Here is a 15,574-nt window from a genome sequence, read left to right on the forward strand (position 1 = left end):
TCTTATTAACATGTGAAAAAAAATCAGAAAAAAAATAAATTCAAACAAAAATTAATTTCAAAAGAATCTAAATTATTTGACTATAGCATGCGAGCAATTAATTTGAGAATTTGAGAAATGTACTAAAAAATTACAAGAATTTATTAAAAAACACAAACAAGAAATTTAGATAAAAAAAAGTTATAAAAATTCAGAAGCAATTTTTTCAATAAAAAATTCGTACCATTTCAAAAACTCATTTATATAGTTTAATTGATAACTCAAGAAAGCATCATTTTCGTGTCTAAGAATCAATCACTTAACTACGCAACTACATGAAAGAGAGAAAAAAGGTTCTGAATTTGTTTATCATACTTAATTAAATAAGAAAAAAATATTTTGATCATGATGAAAAAAAATTGATGAAATTCCTTTAATTTTCAGAATGGGAAATAGTAAACAAATATGAAACTTCTGTTTGTTCGCAGAAGTGATAATAACTTGCGGTCTCAGCAATTATCAAATTAATTGAAAAATTCTGTTTATTTTTATACTGTGACTCAGAGATAAGTCTTGACTTAAAAATTCAGTCAATGAAACTTTTTTTTTGTGGAGAAATGAATCCAGCTGTGTAAGTTGAAATTTCAGGGACTAGACAACATGAAAATTACTGTTGAAAAACATGCGGAAAAAATTCGCCTTGTCTCCCGGTAGGACTTCAACCTTGAACGTCATCGTCGTGATCTTATAAAAGCTCTTACAGGAATAACGTTTCCGATCCAATCAAAGTATCTAAAAAATTATTTGAAAGCCTGGGACTGGGAACATCATGCACCAATTTTCAAATTTAATGGCTTCTAAAAACATAATGCCCTCAGATAATAATTCCACTTGTACATCACAAATTTTAATGTTGAAAATTGACGTAGTCAAAAAACTATTGGTTTCACCATGCGATTTTCACCCTACTTATAAAAAGGGGTAAGTTGCGAAACACTTTGATTTATTGAACAGTCTAATGACAACGATTGAATATTTATAGTTTTTGAAATATTTGTGATGTCATAACGCATAAAGCACCATTTGCAGTAATTTTTTGTATTGTTCGAATTTAATTTTACATTTTTTCTGTCCAAAATTTTTGTGGGGGTAAAAAATACTACAAAAAAAAAACTACTAGCTGAAATAATAATTTTATGATTTTAAAATTAACGTTTGAATGATTGAAATTATTAAATTGAAAAACGTATAATGCAAAACAATAATATTCATGTCTTTGATAAGCAATTTGATGCATTTTGCCCAGACTAAGGAGTGTATTCGAAAAAAAAATGCAACACTTTGTTTTGAGAATAACTTGAATGCATGAATGTAAATTTATGAAATTTTCAGCGAAGTTACCTGGTAATGTAATGTTTACATGTGCAAATTTTTGTGATCGTTTCTCGAATGGTTTTTGAGATAGCGTCCAATGAAGACATTTTTCCACTTTAATCGTTGGGCAATACGAGAGCCATCTATAATGCATACTATGAACCACCTTTTTTCAAATCAAGGCTGATTACGTTGATTACGTTTTCGGTTTCCTGAAGCTTGAATTTCAAAATAATTCAAAATTTTGATTTTGGTCGAAGTTATAAAAAATTAAGCTGATAGTCCTCCTTCGGCACAAAAACAAAATGTTTCTGGTTGAAATCCTTCCAGGTGACCGCTAAAGAGTTCGTTTTGCTGATCATTACGAATTTTTTCTAAACATATTCCCCATAAGCAGTCCAAATATTTCAGGCTCGATTTTAACACCGTATTTTGTTTACTTTACCGGTGGGCAGCTTTTCTACCTTGTAGAAATAAAGTAAAGCCTATTAATAAGTTAGCTAGACGAACCAGTCAGAAAAAACTGACTTTTTTATCACTTCCTCATTCATGTTTTCAGATTGAGCTTGAAAAGTATTCCATATTCCAATCACTTCATGGAATCAACAATCTTTACTTTTATTCAAATTTTTGCTCACAATTGGATTCTCTAGGACTTCATAATCGGTTTAACAGGTGAATTTTAGTCAAATAATTGATTTACAGCTGTTTTTGGGTCTCCCACTGGAAATTTTCTGGATTGTTCACAATTCTGCCCATTAAATTTTGTTAATGAACTTCAATATTGGACACTTACTCAAAAACCACTTTTCAGATTGTTACCAAATTTTGTACACGTACACATTACATTACTAGGTAGCTTCTCTGAAAATTTCCATCCATGCATTCCAAAGTTTTTCACAAAAAAGTGTTGCATTTGTTTCGAATACACTCCTTAGACTGATAACTGAATTGCAAAAAAATGGTTTATTTGAAAAAAAAATTGGTTGTACAAAAAATATGTTTACACCAACAGTGATTGTACTAAAAGCAATATAAAGTTTGTACATTCATAAAAAAATGCTGTTTAAACGTTATCCGTGATGAGCAGGGTTTTATCTGAATCGTTCTTAGACATGATGAAAAACCCTAAATGATACTGCATTTTTGCATGCTTGAACGTGTTTAGATTCTTCTTTATCCGAAAGTTTTTCATCAAAAATCGTCCATAGCGATGGTCGATTCCTGAAGCCTACGTGCTCAAATTTTCTTCAGGTAACCTGTTTAAAGATTTCTATGAGATTTTCAATGAATTCCATGCGAGTTTTAGGTGTTTGTAGCGTCTGAAATAAATACTAGCCAAAATTGTATGATGACTGCAAACAAATCTTATCTTTGGAATTGTTAAACAAATGGTATTCGTCGGCCAAATCTATTCTATTACTTAAACATCAATTACCTTATTCCCACAAAATCTCAAAAACTCAGTCTAAACATTATAAGCAGTATTTGGTTCAAATCATCCAGATGGTAAAAGCATAGATTTTGAGCCGCTTTACGAGAAATTCAACGGTTATTTCTGATTGTAGACAGCCGCTTGATTCCTTTGCCTCTCCTGGTTGGTTGGAAATGTATTTTTAAGTAATTTTGCTTTAAAATAAAAACCTTTCAGACGTTTTTAAGCTTAAGGTTTACGAATATCTACGCATACTTGCACCCTCAACTTATTGATCTTGATAAATCGAATTCAAGTATCATTGATGGAGGTGATCTTCATAACACCAAAATCGATCATCGAAGCTGCATGTAAACAGAAGTACCAACTGAATTTAAATTCTCAACTAAAAATTTCAAGCTGTTTGAAAATTAATCGGGATGAATTTGTCGCACAACGTTGCAACTCGGTGCGGAAAAAAAATCATAAATCAACATAATTAACTTTAAATAAGCTTTCTAATCTGAAAGGTTAACGACTTTTGCAATCGTATTTTTTTAACTTCACTAATTGGTTTAGTAAAACCATTCTTATCTGACATTGAACGGTTTGTTAAGCACGGTCGGAAAATTTTAAAACTGAGGTAGATCGAGAGGCACAACATTCCTTCGCCGAGATTCTCATCAAACTTTTGCACATGTCATAATAAATAAATGTAGAACACTGTTTTCCTTTGATTCCGTTATTTCTGGATCCAATTGGGCAGGAAAGGTTTTCGTTATCACTGAAAACAAAACCGATGTTTTTATTTTTAAGACGTTTCTAAAAAAACAATTTCAGTTTCTAGATCACGTATTGATACAAACCATTTTGTAACGGAATTCCTTTGCCACGAGTTGAATCATTCGGTAGTCGTAATGCCTAAACGTGAAAGGTTCTTTGAGCTCTTATCATTTCGGATTTTGGCCCAAAGGCGCTGATGAAATACGAGACGGGAATTTCGTCATCAATTGTGTCCTTGATTATGAAATTTTCGGCTTTCGAAGTCGAAGGTCAACGAACTTTACAAGTGGAATATTTTACAAATTTTATTGACAATGGTTTGTTTCATTATACAAATTACGTTCAATCATATTTACAATCTTACATAACTTAGACTCTAATGGGGGTGATTTAAGTTTTTGTACCTTTCTGTTTTTTCGCGGCCCAAAGTGTCGAACGATGGGCCGATTAAAAAAGCACGAACCGAATTCGACCTAACTATAGTGTTTAGCGTGTAACAACGATACAAAACAGAACTACACTTTCAATAAATAATAGCATGTATCGGGTTGAATTGTTCTCGAAAAATTAACAACGAAAAAAACAACAAGTTCGATTTCGTTTTTATAGTTATAAATTTCGATTTCAAGTGTCTAAAACTGTTTTTCTTACTATCTTTTTTCGGTGCCGATCAATTAGATAATCTTACTCACTAAATCATATCACTTAGTGGATAAGGAGAAGTGCTCTTATCTTGCTACTAAGACTCTCCATCATACACACATTCGCACTCGAGACACGAGAGATAAGCTTATCTCCGCCCGATTCTCTTCAATGTTTTGTTTTTGTTTTGATTTTTTTTCGGACTACTTCCGCCAAGTGTCCATTCATATGTCCAGCAGGGGCAGGCAGCATCGTCTTACTCATCCAGCAGCCACAATCGCATCGGCAGATTGCTGAAGGCATCATTCAGGAACTTGCGGAACAGTTTGCCTATGCTCTGGGCCGAGGCCGGTCTCATCTCCTGGATCAGCTCGTTGGCATTCTGGTTCAGGAACTGGTTGATAGCCTCACCTGTGGGTAAAGTGAAGATTAGATTGTGACTAATGCTTGGAACTAACAGATATATCAAGATAACAGAATTAAGATAATTTTGGGGATGAGTTCTGAATGAGGATGATGAATCACGGAACAACGAAAATCTAAAAAGAGACAAATCTGTATGTCGACACGAATTGATGACACTTGATAATAACTGCCTCAAAATGTTTTATCAGAGACTTCTATGAGGTGAAAATAGTACACCGATGATACCGGGGCCTAAGATCAGTATCACTTCGCTGGCTTATTTATTCAAATACCGAATAGCGGATTTGAGTCCTCTTAAAACCCGGTATTTACAGAATTGAAAAATAACCAAAGACCCATGATTTTGACTAATTAAAATGTTCTGAAAGGTGTTTTTGAATAATTTCACATTTTAAATGACACTGTAATGCAAATAACGAATTCGACACAAATTCCAAGTGAATTTTATTTTTGTCATTAAAGGTTAGACACCAAATCTTTGAGAGTAAAAAATAAAATTTTTCAATCAAATGATAAATTCCATCTGGATTACTTTCTGGCATTTTGAGTACCGTAAAACGGGGTAACTTTGACAAACAATGAACTTTTCCGCGTTATCATCAATAACTTTGTCTGTAGTTTGAATTTTTGAAAACTGTTTTCTACGTTTGAATGCCTATAAATTGAGTATCAAATGATCAAAATTTGGTTTGTATTTGAAATTTTTTTCTTTAAGTAAAAATCTTATTTCAAAATTCTTAAAAAGCAATTTTTTAAAGGCTCGCTAACAAACAGCTCTTCTGATGATACCAAAAAGCATTTAGAAGCAAACGGGTTGTTTAATGTGAAAGAACTACTTTTTTTCTTTGTATATGAGTAGTTATAGTGCTATTTTTAAAGTCATTTAGTGGTAAATTTTTTATATTTAAAAAATATGGAGAGTAAGCCCGTATTGGCGAAATGAATAGGAACCTTATCGAATCGTTAACTTTGAAGAAAAAATTAAAAAGGAAATAGTAGGAGGGCCTAGCGGAATGTGTGAAGGTAAAATTTCATTTGTATTTTGAAGCTCAAACTATTTAGCAATTATCAAAAAATTTGCCCCTAAATGTAGACAGTATAATAGTTATTTTTTCGAGTAGATATTTTTTTTAAACAAAACGTTTGAAATCAAAGTTAAATTGATAAACTAGCACATGTAAATACTATGAAGTTGTTTTGTATCCTTTAAGATCAAGAAAACTTTTTATAACCGTCAGAATAGAGACTGATCAATGTAACCCCAAAGCATCAAATTCTGAACAGAGACGAAAACGATTTTTAAATCAAATTTAAAGAAGTCTAATAAATTATTGCATCCATGTATTACGTTCATAGGAGTCCAGTACTGATTATAAAAATATAAAATATTTCACATTCCCTTTAACAGAAAAAATAATCGAAATATATTTAAAAAGTTATCAATCTTACCCCGAATTACGGTACCGTCAAATGCAGAGAACAAGGACAAAGACAACAATTTTACGATAAGCATGCATAGTTTTCTGAATTGAACGATTTTTTTTCATAGCATTACAATGTCAATCACCTTCTTGTGCAAACTTCGCTTCGTATTCTACTGGCTGAACGGGTGACTCGTGTCCTGCCGCAATTAATGTCGTTAGCTGACTGATGGCACATCCACTTGTATAAATAGACAAGAGCTCAAGGAGAGAGAGAGATGGGATCCTTGGGTGATAGTGTGTGTAGCCAAGCCAATCACCGGCTACACATCTCCCCATTACACCAAACAGAAAAAAAACAAAAAAAAACTTTTTTTTGGTTGATGAAAGTTCTATTAAACGCTCTCTTTTAAATTGGCCTTTCTCCTCTAGGTGCTAAATAACATGAATCTTTCTTCTGCTCTTGAAAGCAAATATGCTGATTATTATATTGTACCGTTTCGGTAGACAGATTTTCTAATCGACAAGTTCCTTTTTCTTGTATGTAGTTCTGTGTCTGTTGAATCATGTTACTAACCGAATCATTTTGTTCCTTTAGTGTCATGTTTAACTAGTTCAACAGACTCAAACTCAACGCTTGTTATTTCCCCACAATCGAATCTCAGTTCCAAATTCCAAATCTCAACTCTGTGAATCCTTCATGTGAACCCTTCAGAACACTATTGAAGTTAGTCAAGCTGATCAAACATAGGAGGTTTCTTTTTTTGCACATTTCACTCTGTAGTGTCTTTTCGGCGAGAATATTACCTAAACCGACTTTTTGAAGATACTTAACATCCAGCTCTTGACAGATATAAATTGCGATCCTCCCGATCCAATTCACTAGAAAAGTTCTCAAACAAACTATTTTATACAAGACATTATGCTGAAGTCCGAATTCAATGGTCATCCTGGTGCATGCGATAGTTTGTTTCTATATTCTTTTATACACTAGACATCCCTCTCCGGTCATACTTATATTAATCTCGATCCCATTCAATAATATTCAAACCAATCTGTTGTACTAAATTTTGAAACAGGTGATTCGGAACCAATGTTTCTCATACTTAAATTTCCTTTTTCCTGCGTGAAATTCTTCTCCAGAAAATTGGATATTCAAACACATATACCATCAGAAAACTTAACCATGTTGGCCGTCTCGAGCTAACATAAATTCGTAGTTAACCTTCCGAGCACTCTTCACGTTGGTCCTCCTGATCCAATAAAAATACGTAAAATGAAGCTTCAATGCACCCTTCACGTTGGTCCTCGAGATCCAATGAAAGCTTGTGAATTGAACATTCTGAAACAATCATCTTGTTGGTTCCCCCGATCCAACAAATATTCATGAAGTGAATCTTCAGAACACTCTTCATGTTGATCCTCCCGATCCAACGAAAACTCATCAAGTAAACCTTCAGAACACTCTACATGTTGGTCCTCCCGATTCAACGAAATTCGTAAAGTTAACCTTTAGAACACTTTTCATGTTGGTCCTCCCGATCCAACAAAATTCGTAAAGTGAACCTTCAGAACACTCTTAATGTTGGTCCTCCCTATCCAACGAAACTCGTAAAGTAAACCTTCAGAACACTCTTCATGATGGTCCTCCCGATCCAGCAAATACTCATGAAGTGAATCTTCAGAACACTCTTCATTTTGGTCCTCCCGATCCAACGAAAACTTATCAAGTAAACCTTCAGAACACTCTTCATGTTGGTTCTCCCGATCCAACGAAATTAGTCATGTGAATCTTCAGAACACTTTTCATGTTGGTTCTCCTGACCCAACGAAATACATAAAATGAACCTTTCGAACACTCTTCATGTTGGTCCTCCTGATCCAACAAAATTCGTAAAGTGAACCTTCATAACACTCTTCATGGTGGTCCTCCTGATCCAACGAAAACTCATCAAGTGAACGTGAGGTGGCGTGGCACCGGCTACACACTTCTTTTAGTCTTTATCGATCTGAAATGGAACTAAATGACGTTTCGAAATTGTGTTTATTTTTCGAAATCGGTTGTAAAATTGTAGAGTTATTCGACGTTCAAATCGGACACATCCTGGTGGCGCACCCTGTACAAATTCAAAAGCTCGTAGTTGCGTAAAAGCACACTCTCAAACGCTAAGGAGAGTATTGAGTACTGATTTTCTCCCATATTCCAATAGATACACCCATAGAAGAGGTTGCAAAAATCCAATGCCTATTAGCAAATATCTGTGCCGAAAATGTGCTGAAAAGTGTACTGCGCCAAAGATGATATGTTCGAAAAAGTTCTTTTGTATAAAACATATGTAGCTAGGGATGCCGTATGGCCAGATTTCATGGTAATGTTTTATTCCTTTCATATTTTAAACAGATTCTGATTTACTTCTTCTATTATCTCTAGGATTAAATATAATTAGAGCGTGGATTTGATGCTTCAATCATAAAAAGTTTAAAATTTGTATGGATTATCTGTTTTTTCTTCTTGGTAGTGGTATTTAACCTGTCTGATATGGTCATTTAAAACCTGTCTCTTATTCCAATATCTTATCATTTATAACTTTGCTTAAAGCTTCACTTTGTTGAGTTGCTGATTTTCAGATGAGTTAGAAAGAAAAACTATTACAATATTTGTCTACAGATTATGTACGCGCGATTATTGAAGTTCAATATATTCTAACAAAACTGCTAAAAATCAAGTTTTGCACTGATTAGATAAGTGGATCTATGAGTCATTTTGTCAATCGACTGTATGCGCATATTACCCAATATGCGCATTGAGGAACACTTCCTCCTACATGGGAATTCTGTTACTCACTTTCTCATGCATAGGTAGCTAGTGTGTAGAGCAAAGGCGTAACAATTCATGGGAGCTTTTCATCAACATGCCTTCTAGCCCAAAGTTTTTAGAATTAGAAGGTTCACGAGTTTCAAAGTAATTAGGCGAAGAGTGCAAGGGGTGCTCAATAAGTTTGTATACAAACATAAGAATATTTCCTCAGCTGTTCAAAGGTTTGTTGGTAACCAAAGTCCATGAGTTCTGCAGTTGCTTAACTGAAATGGTGAAATTGGTTGAATCAGAAATTTTGCATACGGGACCAGGAATTTGGCATAAATTCCTTCTAAATATACAGCCTCAAATTTCAATACCTATCAAGCTTTCTTCTGTTGGCGCACTAATGCCTGTCTATCCAGCTTTCTCTCATATTCTTCATAAATAAATTTCTCTCTAGAACATAGGTGGCCAACATTTTCAACCGGCGGGATAAAATTTTAGTAAGGAGATTTTTTCGATGCGAGAGAAATTTTAGTAGGAGATTTTTTCGATGCGGCAAATGATTGTGCAAAGAAAGCCCTCAGACAGACATCGCAATACGTAATTCCAATTTGAGACATGAACAACTTGCTAGAGAAGCTAGCCGCCTCAAACTTGAAATTCTGGAACTGAGTGAAGTCCGTTGGCCTAACACCTGAGAACACAAGACACAATCCGGGCAAGTCCTGCTTTACTCTGGCATACCAGGAGAACACGCTACTCGGGAACGGGGAGTTGGTTTCCTATTAAGCCCGTAGGCCCATGCAGCCCTCATTAGATGGGAACCGATAAACGAAAGAATATTCGTAGCCAGATTTAGAACACGGGTTAGAAACCTTACAATGGTCCAGTGTTATGCGCCAACTGACGTTGCCGATTTGCAGGAGAAAGAGCAGCTTTACAGTCAACTGAACAGTGTGGTAAAGAAAATTCCGAAGGGTGACATTCAAATCCATTTGGGCGGCTTCAACGCAAAGATTGGCTCCGACAATCAGGACCTTGAGCGCATCATGGGGCGCCATGGCGTAGGTCAGATGAGCGAAAACGGAGAGCTGTTTGTAAAATGTTGTGGCAACAACAACATAGTGATCGGTGGATCGCTCTTCCCCCATCGACCACATAAGGTCACTTGGGCATCCCGAGATGGCCGAACAGAAAATCAAATTGACCACATCTGCATCAACCGAAAATTGAGAAGGAGCCTTCTTGATGTCCGCAACAAACGAAGCGCAGACATTGCATCTGACCATCACCTCGTCCTTGGTGAGATACGACTGAGAGTCGCACGTGTCAAACGGAGCGAGGAGAAAGTCGGGTGTCGATACGACGTCCGCCGGTTGGAGAATCCAGAGGTGAAAAGGGCATACGTTGAACAGCTAGAATCCCGAGCCTCGGAGCTGCCGACAGACGGAACAGTCGAAGAACAGTGGTGTGGAATCAAGAATGTCTTTATCACGACGAGCCATGGTACTCTCGGTAAAGTTCGTGGAAGAAGAAGTTAATGGATGTCGGATGAAACTTGGAGGATGATCGATGATCGGAGAAAGGCGAAAGTCGGAATTGAGCAGGCATGTACCGGGTCAGCCAAAGCAGCGGCCCGCTTACAATATGCGGAGCTGGGAGAGGCAGTTAAACGAGCTTGTAGACGAGACATGAGAGCCTGGACAAATTCCCTAGCCGAAGAGGGAGAAATAGCCGCCGCCAATGGAGATATCCGATTACTTTATGACATTTCTCGCCACCTTAGTGGTGCAAGGAATAATGCAAAAATACGGCTGAGAACCGAGCAGGTCGGTTATTGACCGATCGAACAGAACTTCGAACTTCGAACATCTCTTCCGAGTCACGAATAGCGATGGCTGACAGAACCCGCAGCTCGAAGCGCCAACAGTAAGTCGCATCAATGGTGTCAACTCGGAAGCGCCTTCGCTGACTGAAATAGAAGCGGCAATCAAAGACATGAAATCCAACAACGCACCTGGGATCGATTGCATCCCTGCTGAAATGCTGAAAGCCGACCCTGCTTTATCAGCAGAAATATTGCACGGTCTTTTCGCTGACATTTGGAATACTGCAACATTCCCGGACGACTGCAAGCAGGGAATCCTCGTAAAGGTCCCGAAGAAAAGAGATCTGACAGAGTGCGTCAACTGGCGAGGCATAAGGTTGATCTGACAACCCTCAAAGTACTCTGCAAAGTGATCCTGAACAGGATCCAGGAGAAATCGACGCTTCACTCCCACGGCAACAAGCTAAATTCCGATCCGGATGTGTGGACAACATAACAACGCTACGAATCGAACTGGAACAAATCAACGAATTCTAGGACTCTCTTCTGCTGGTGTTCGTTGATTTCGAAAAAGTATTTGACCGACTTAACCATGAAAACATCTGGGCTGCTTTAAGGCGACGAGAAGACCCAGAGAAACTAGCCCATCTCATCGAAGCACATAACGAGGTATTTTCGTGCAAGTTCTTGCACGACGGTGTCTTGTCCGAACCAATTCCGGTAACTGGGTGAGTGAGACAGGGATGTATTTTATCACCGCTACTTTTTCTAATCGTAATGGATGAGATTCTGAATGGATCGATAGACTGTGCACCGAACCGAGGATTGCCGTGGAATCCTTCAACAATGGAGCAACTTAACGACCTTGACCTGGCTGACGATATTGTTTTGCTCGCCCAAACACAACCGGATATGCAGAGTAAACTCGACGACCTCACCGAAAGATCCAAGGCAGCAGGTCTCAAAGTCAATGTCGGAAAGACCAATTCGAAGGAGATCAACATAGGAAATCCCTCCAGTTTAATGGTAGTGGGGCAACAAGTTAAGAAAGTGGAGTGCTTCCAGTATCTTGTTAGCCAGATAACGCCTGATGGTGGTACCAGGGAAGACATCAAAACCCGGATCAGAAAAGCCCAATTTGCGTGTGCAAGTTTTTGTACACATATTTGATGTAATATTTGATTAAATCGTATTCTGCTTAATAGGCGCATATAGCCCGGTCCTCTTCTTTCTCCGTAAGTGTTTTTCAAAATTTCAGGCGAAAAATTTATCTTTTCTAAAATTTTCAACAAGGAAAGATAATAGTGTTCAAAGTTCCCTCAATTTACGGTACTACGAATTGAAAACTTAATTTCCAAAGTCGTTTTTTAACACTAAACGTACCGGAGGCGGTCAAATGACGGTTTTTGAACTTTAAACGATGATTACGTCTTATATAATTGTTTTTTCGCAAATTTAACGACAGGACTATTTTTGTTTTTGAAATGCAATTATTTTTGCGTTTTTAAATTTTTTTTAAGTGTTACGGTTTTCGAATAACGCATGTGGTATACCTATTCATACCGCGAGCGGTCAAATGACGGCAAACACCGTTTTCGCTAAAACTCCCTTGTTTCTCAACCGATTTCTACCAAATTTATAGTTTTGAAAAGCTTATAACTCGACTCAAATATGTTTCTCAGACAATTTTCAGCTACAATTAATAACTTTAAAGTTATTTACAGTACAAGAAAAATTTTCTGAAAAAACATGCTTTAGGAAAAAGGTTGTAAATCAGTTATTAAGTGCTCGAAAAAAATTTCACTTAGTGCCTGAGAAAGCTGAAGTTAGAAGCTACATGTTGCACATACGGAAATATTTTTTAGAAATTTTCTGAGATCATGGCCACAAAAAATGTAAAAAAGTTGTGTAAAACCCGTACTTTTCAATCAATCAACCGCCAAAGCTGTTCCTGTTACAGTAGAAAATTTTGAAAAAGTGAATTGAAAAGTAGACGTAATTTGTCACATTTTGGCATCTTTAGATTTTTGAGATACGAAATACATAATTTATGACGACTTTTCAAAGGTAGCTGTTTTTCGAACTTTTTATCAATTTGGATTTTCTAAGACAATTCCTACACCTAAGCTCAGTTTTGCACTGGATTTTGAGTACGTTAACGTAAGGTTTAGGCAATAAAACTATATGCAAAAGAAAGCTTATTTCATACCGGTTCTAGTGGTGTAACTGCATTGGCGGTGCAATGCTTGGCAAAAATATGATAAATAAAACAGTGAACTAGTTTCTGAATTTTGAGAAGTCAGCACAAATTCTTGCTTGGCAGACGGGCACAGTGGGTGGTAATATCTCAAAGCTATTTTGCACACGAAGACGGGTGAAAGGAAACGAAAAAACAAACGAGCATTCGCTCAAATTTTCTGGTTTTACTTTCAGAAATATATTTATTATATTTTTGTCAAGCATCACACCGCCAATGTAGTTACGTCACTAAAACCGGTATTAAATTTTCTTTCTTTTGCATATAATTTTTTTGCCTAAACCGTACGATAACATACTCAAAATCCAGTGCAAAGCTGAATTTAGGTGTAGGAATTGTATCAAAAATTCGAATTGATGAAATGTTTGAAAAAACAGACATCTTTGAAAATTCATCATAAATTATGTATTTCGTATTTTAAAAAATCTAAAGATGCCAAAATATGACAAATGACGTCAACTTTACAATACATTTTTTTAAATTTTTCTACTGTAACAGGAACGGCTTTGGCGGTTGATTGATTGAAAAGTACGGGTTTTACACAACTTTTTTACATTTTTTGTGGCCATGATCTTAGAAAACTTTAAAAAAAATTTCCATATGTGCAACATATAGCTTCTAACTTCAGCTTTCTCAGGCACTAAGTGAAATTTTTTTCGAGCACTTAAGGGGGGGGTAGGGTCTAACGGGTATAAAAAAACACCATTTTCACGATTTTTTTCTAGAGCTATCGTTCAAACAAATGAATTCAAATTTTTTGCATTATAGAAAGAAATGTTAAAAGAACATTTAGTAATTTTTTCGTAGAAAAATATTGAAAAATGAGCCGGTGACGGAGCACTTTCGAGGATGCCTTTTAGAAAACAGGATTTGCGGTGGACACTGTATCTCAGCACAGAATCATCTGAAGTCAAAAAATCAGAGCAAAATATTTTTAATAGATGTTTTTCTGGACCCCAACGTTTTTATTTAACTTAAAAATATTTTTATGAAATTTTTGTGGCTGTTTGAAGTAAAAACTACGATTTTTCACTTAAAAATCAGCCATTTTTCACCTCTAAAATCTCCCCAAAGTAAAAAAATCAAAAAAAAAAAACGTTGGGGTCTGGTATTTTATTTTATATGTAGAAAATATGTTCCAAATATGAAAAGAATCGGATAAGTGGTTTTCAAATGACGATGTCCACGGACTTTAAAAATGTGCTTTCAAGAAAAACGCGTTTGAAGTTTCTGCTCTTGCTTTCTTGCAGTATTAGATAGGAGGAGATAAAGGCCTATAACTTCAACAGTTTTGCTTCAATTGACTTGAAATGTTTTACAATAAGAAAATAAAAAAATAAAAAAAATCGATTTTTTGAAAGTGTTAGACCCTACCCCCCCCCCTTAATAACTGATTTACAACCTTTTTCCTGAAGCATGTTTTTTCAGAAAATTTTTCTTGTACTGTAAATAACTTTAAAGTTATAAATTGTAGCTGAAAATTGTCTGAGAAACATATTTGAATCAAATTATAAGCTTTTCAAAACTATAAATTTGGTAGAAATCGGTTGAGAAACAAGGGAGTTTTAGCGAAAACGGTGTTTGCCGTCATTTGACCGCTCGCGGTATGAATAGGTATATACAAAGTGTCGGTATGTTTAGTGTTAAGGTTCTATAAAATGAAATTCGACCAAAATGATCAAATCCAGGTTTCCCTTTGTCAATTTCGAATTCGTATTGATGTTAGTTTTTTTTTTAAAAGACCTTTTGAGTGAAAGCCAAATCTCTCAATATTACTCACCAAGCACATTTTGAGTATTGACGTTGTCCTTAACCTTGAAGCGGGCGTTCTTCATGGTGAAATCGACCAGCATCTTCTCGATGTACATGAACACTTCTCCATCCCGCTCAACTGGCTTACCGTAGATCTTGGCAATGGCACTGATGTCGGCTGCAATGGGGTTCGAATAAAGGCCGTTAGAAATTTGATTATGAAAAAAAATTGATTTGAATTTTCACTCACTGAATTCGGTCCAAAATTCACCGTTCGATCGAACGGGCAACAGCAGCACGTTTCCAATGACTTCGTACTTTCCCCGGGACTCAATCCGCGGAATGCCCAGACTCATGTCGATTCTCAGCTTCTTGATGTCGCTGCGCACATCCTTGATGGTGTAGTTTCCGGCTCCGAGGGCCACGATGTCGGTGAAGAGGGCCTTGATGCGTACTGCGCCGGCGTTATTTTCCATGGCCAGTTCTGGAATTCGCAGTGGCTCAATTGGTGGCGTCTTGAGTTCGGCCAGACCGGCCTTGATGTACGGCCGGATGAAATTGAACGAGTTTTTGATGCATTTGTTGATCTCTGGGTCACTTCGCCGGCAGGGAAGAACGTACGGAGCTGTTTGGAGAAAGGCAATCGAGAAAAAAAAAGCTCGGTTAGTTGAGACGTAATTGCATACCGGTAGGCGCATTTTTAATGCACTTTAGGTTTATGAAGGGGAATTTTGACGGTAAATTTGAAATGTTACTGACACATAAAACAATTTAAAGAGTGTTTTGACTAAACTTGGAACGTTATGATTATTCGACCAATAATCTACCCAGAACATTTGTCACTTGCTCTACCTGTTTAGGCATCATGTAGCATCATCGACGTGACCGGCTTGGC

At 36.5% G+C, this 15,574-nt stretch overlaps 1 protein-coding gene across 2 annotated transcripts in view; it reads right to left on the reverse strand.

Moving 5' to 3' along the window:
- Nucleotides 1-3,837: 3,837 nt before the first annotated feature.
- LOC129756779 (circadian clock-controlled protein daywake-like) overlaps nucleotides 3,838-15,574 on the reverse strand; it is a 67,329-nt gene continuing 55,592 nt past the window's right edge. For both annotated transcript variants that reach the window (XM_055753788.1, XM_055753787.1), the window contains exons 3-5: nucleotides 14,930-15,304; nucleotides 14,708-14,857; nucleotides 3,838-4,603 (exon numbers count right to left, since the gene is read on the reverse strand). In XM_055753788.1, coding sequence (XP_055609763.1) covers nucleotides 4,449-4,603; nucleotides 14,708-14,857; nucleotides 14,930-15,304 — 680 coding nt within the window. In that variant the 3' untranslated portion in view covers nucleotides 3,838-4,448. The remainder of the gene's footprint in view (nucleotides 4,604-14,707; nucleotides 14,858-14,929; nucleotides 15,305-15,574) is intronic.

The sequence above is a fragment of the Uranotaenia lowii genome, chromosome 3 (assembly GCF_029784155.1).
Source record: "Uranotaenia lowii strain MFRU-FL chromosome 3, ASM2978415v1, whole genome shotgun sequence".
NCBI lineage: Eukaryota > Metazoa > Arthropoda > Insecta > Diptera > Culicidae > Uranotaenia > Uranotaenia lowii.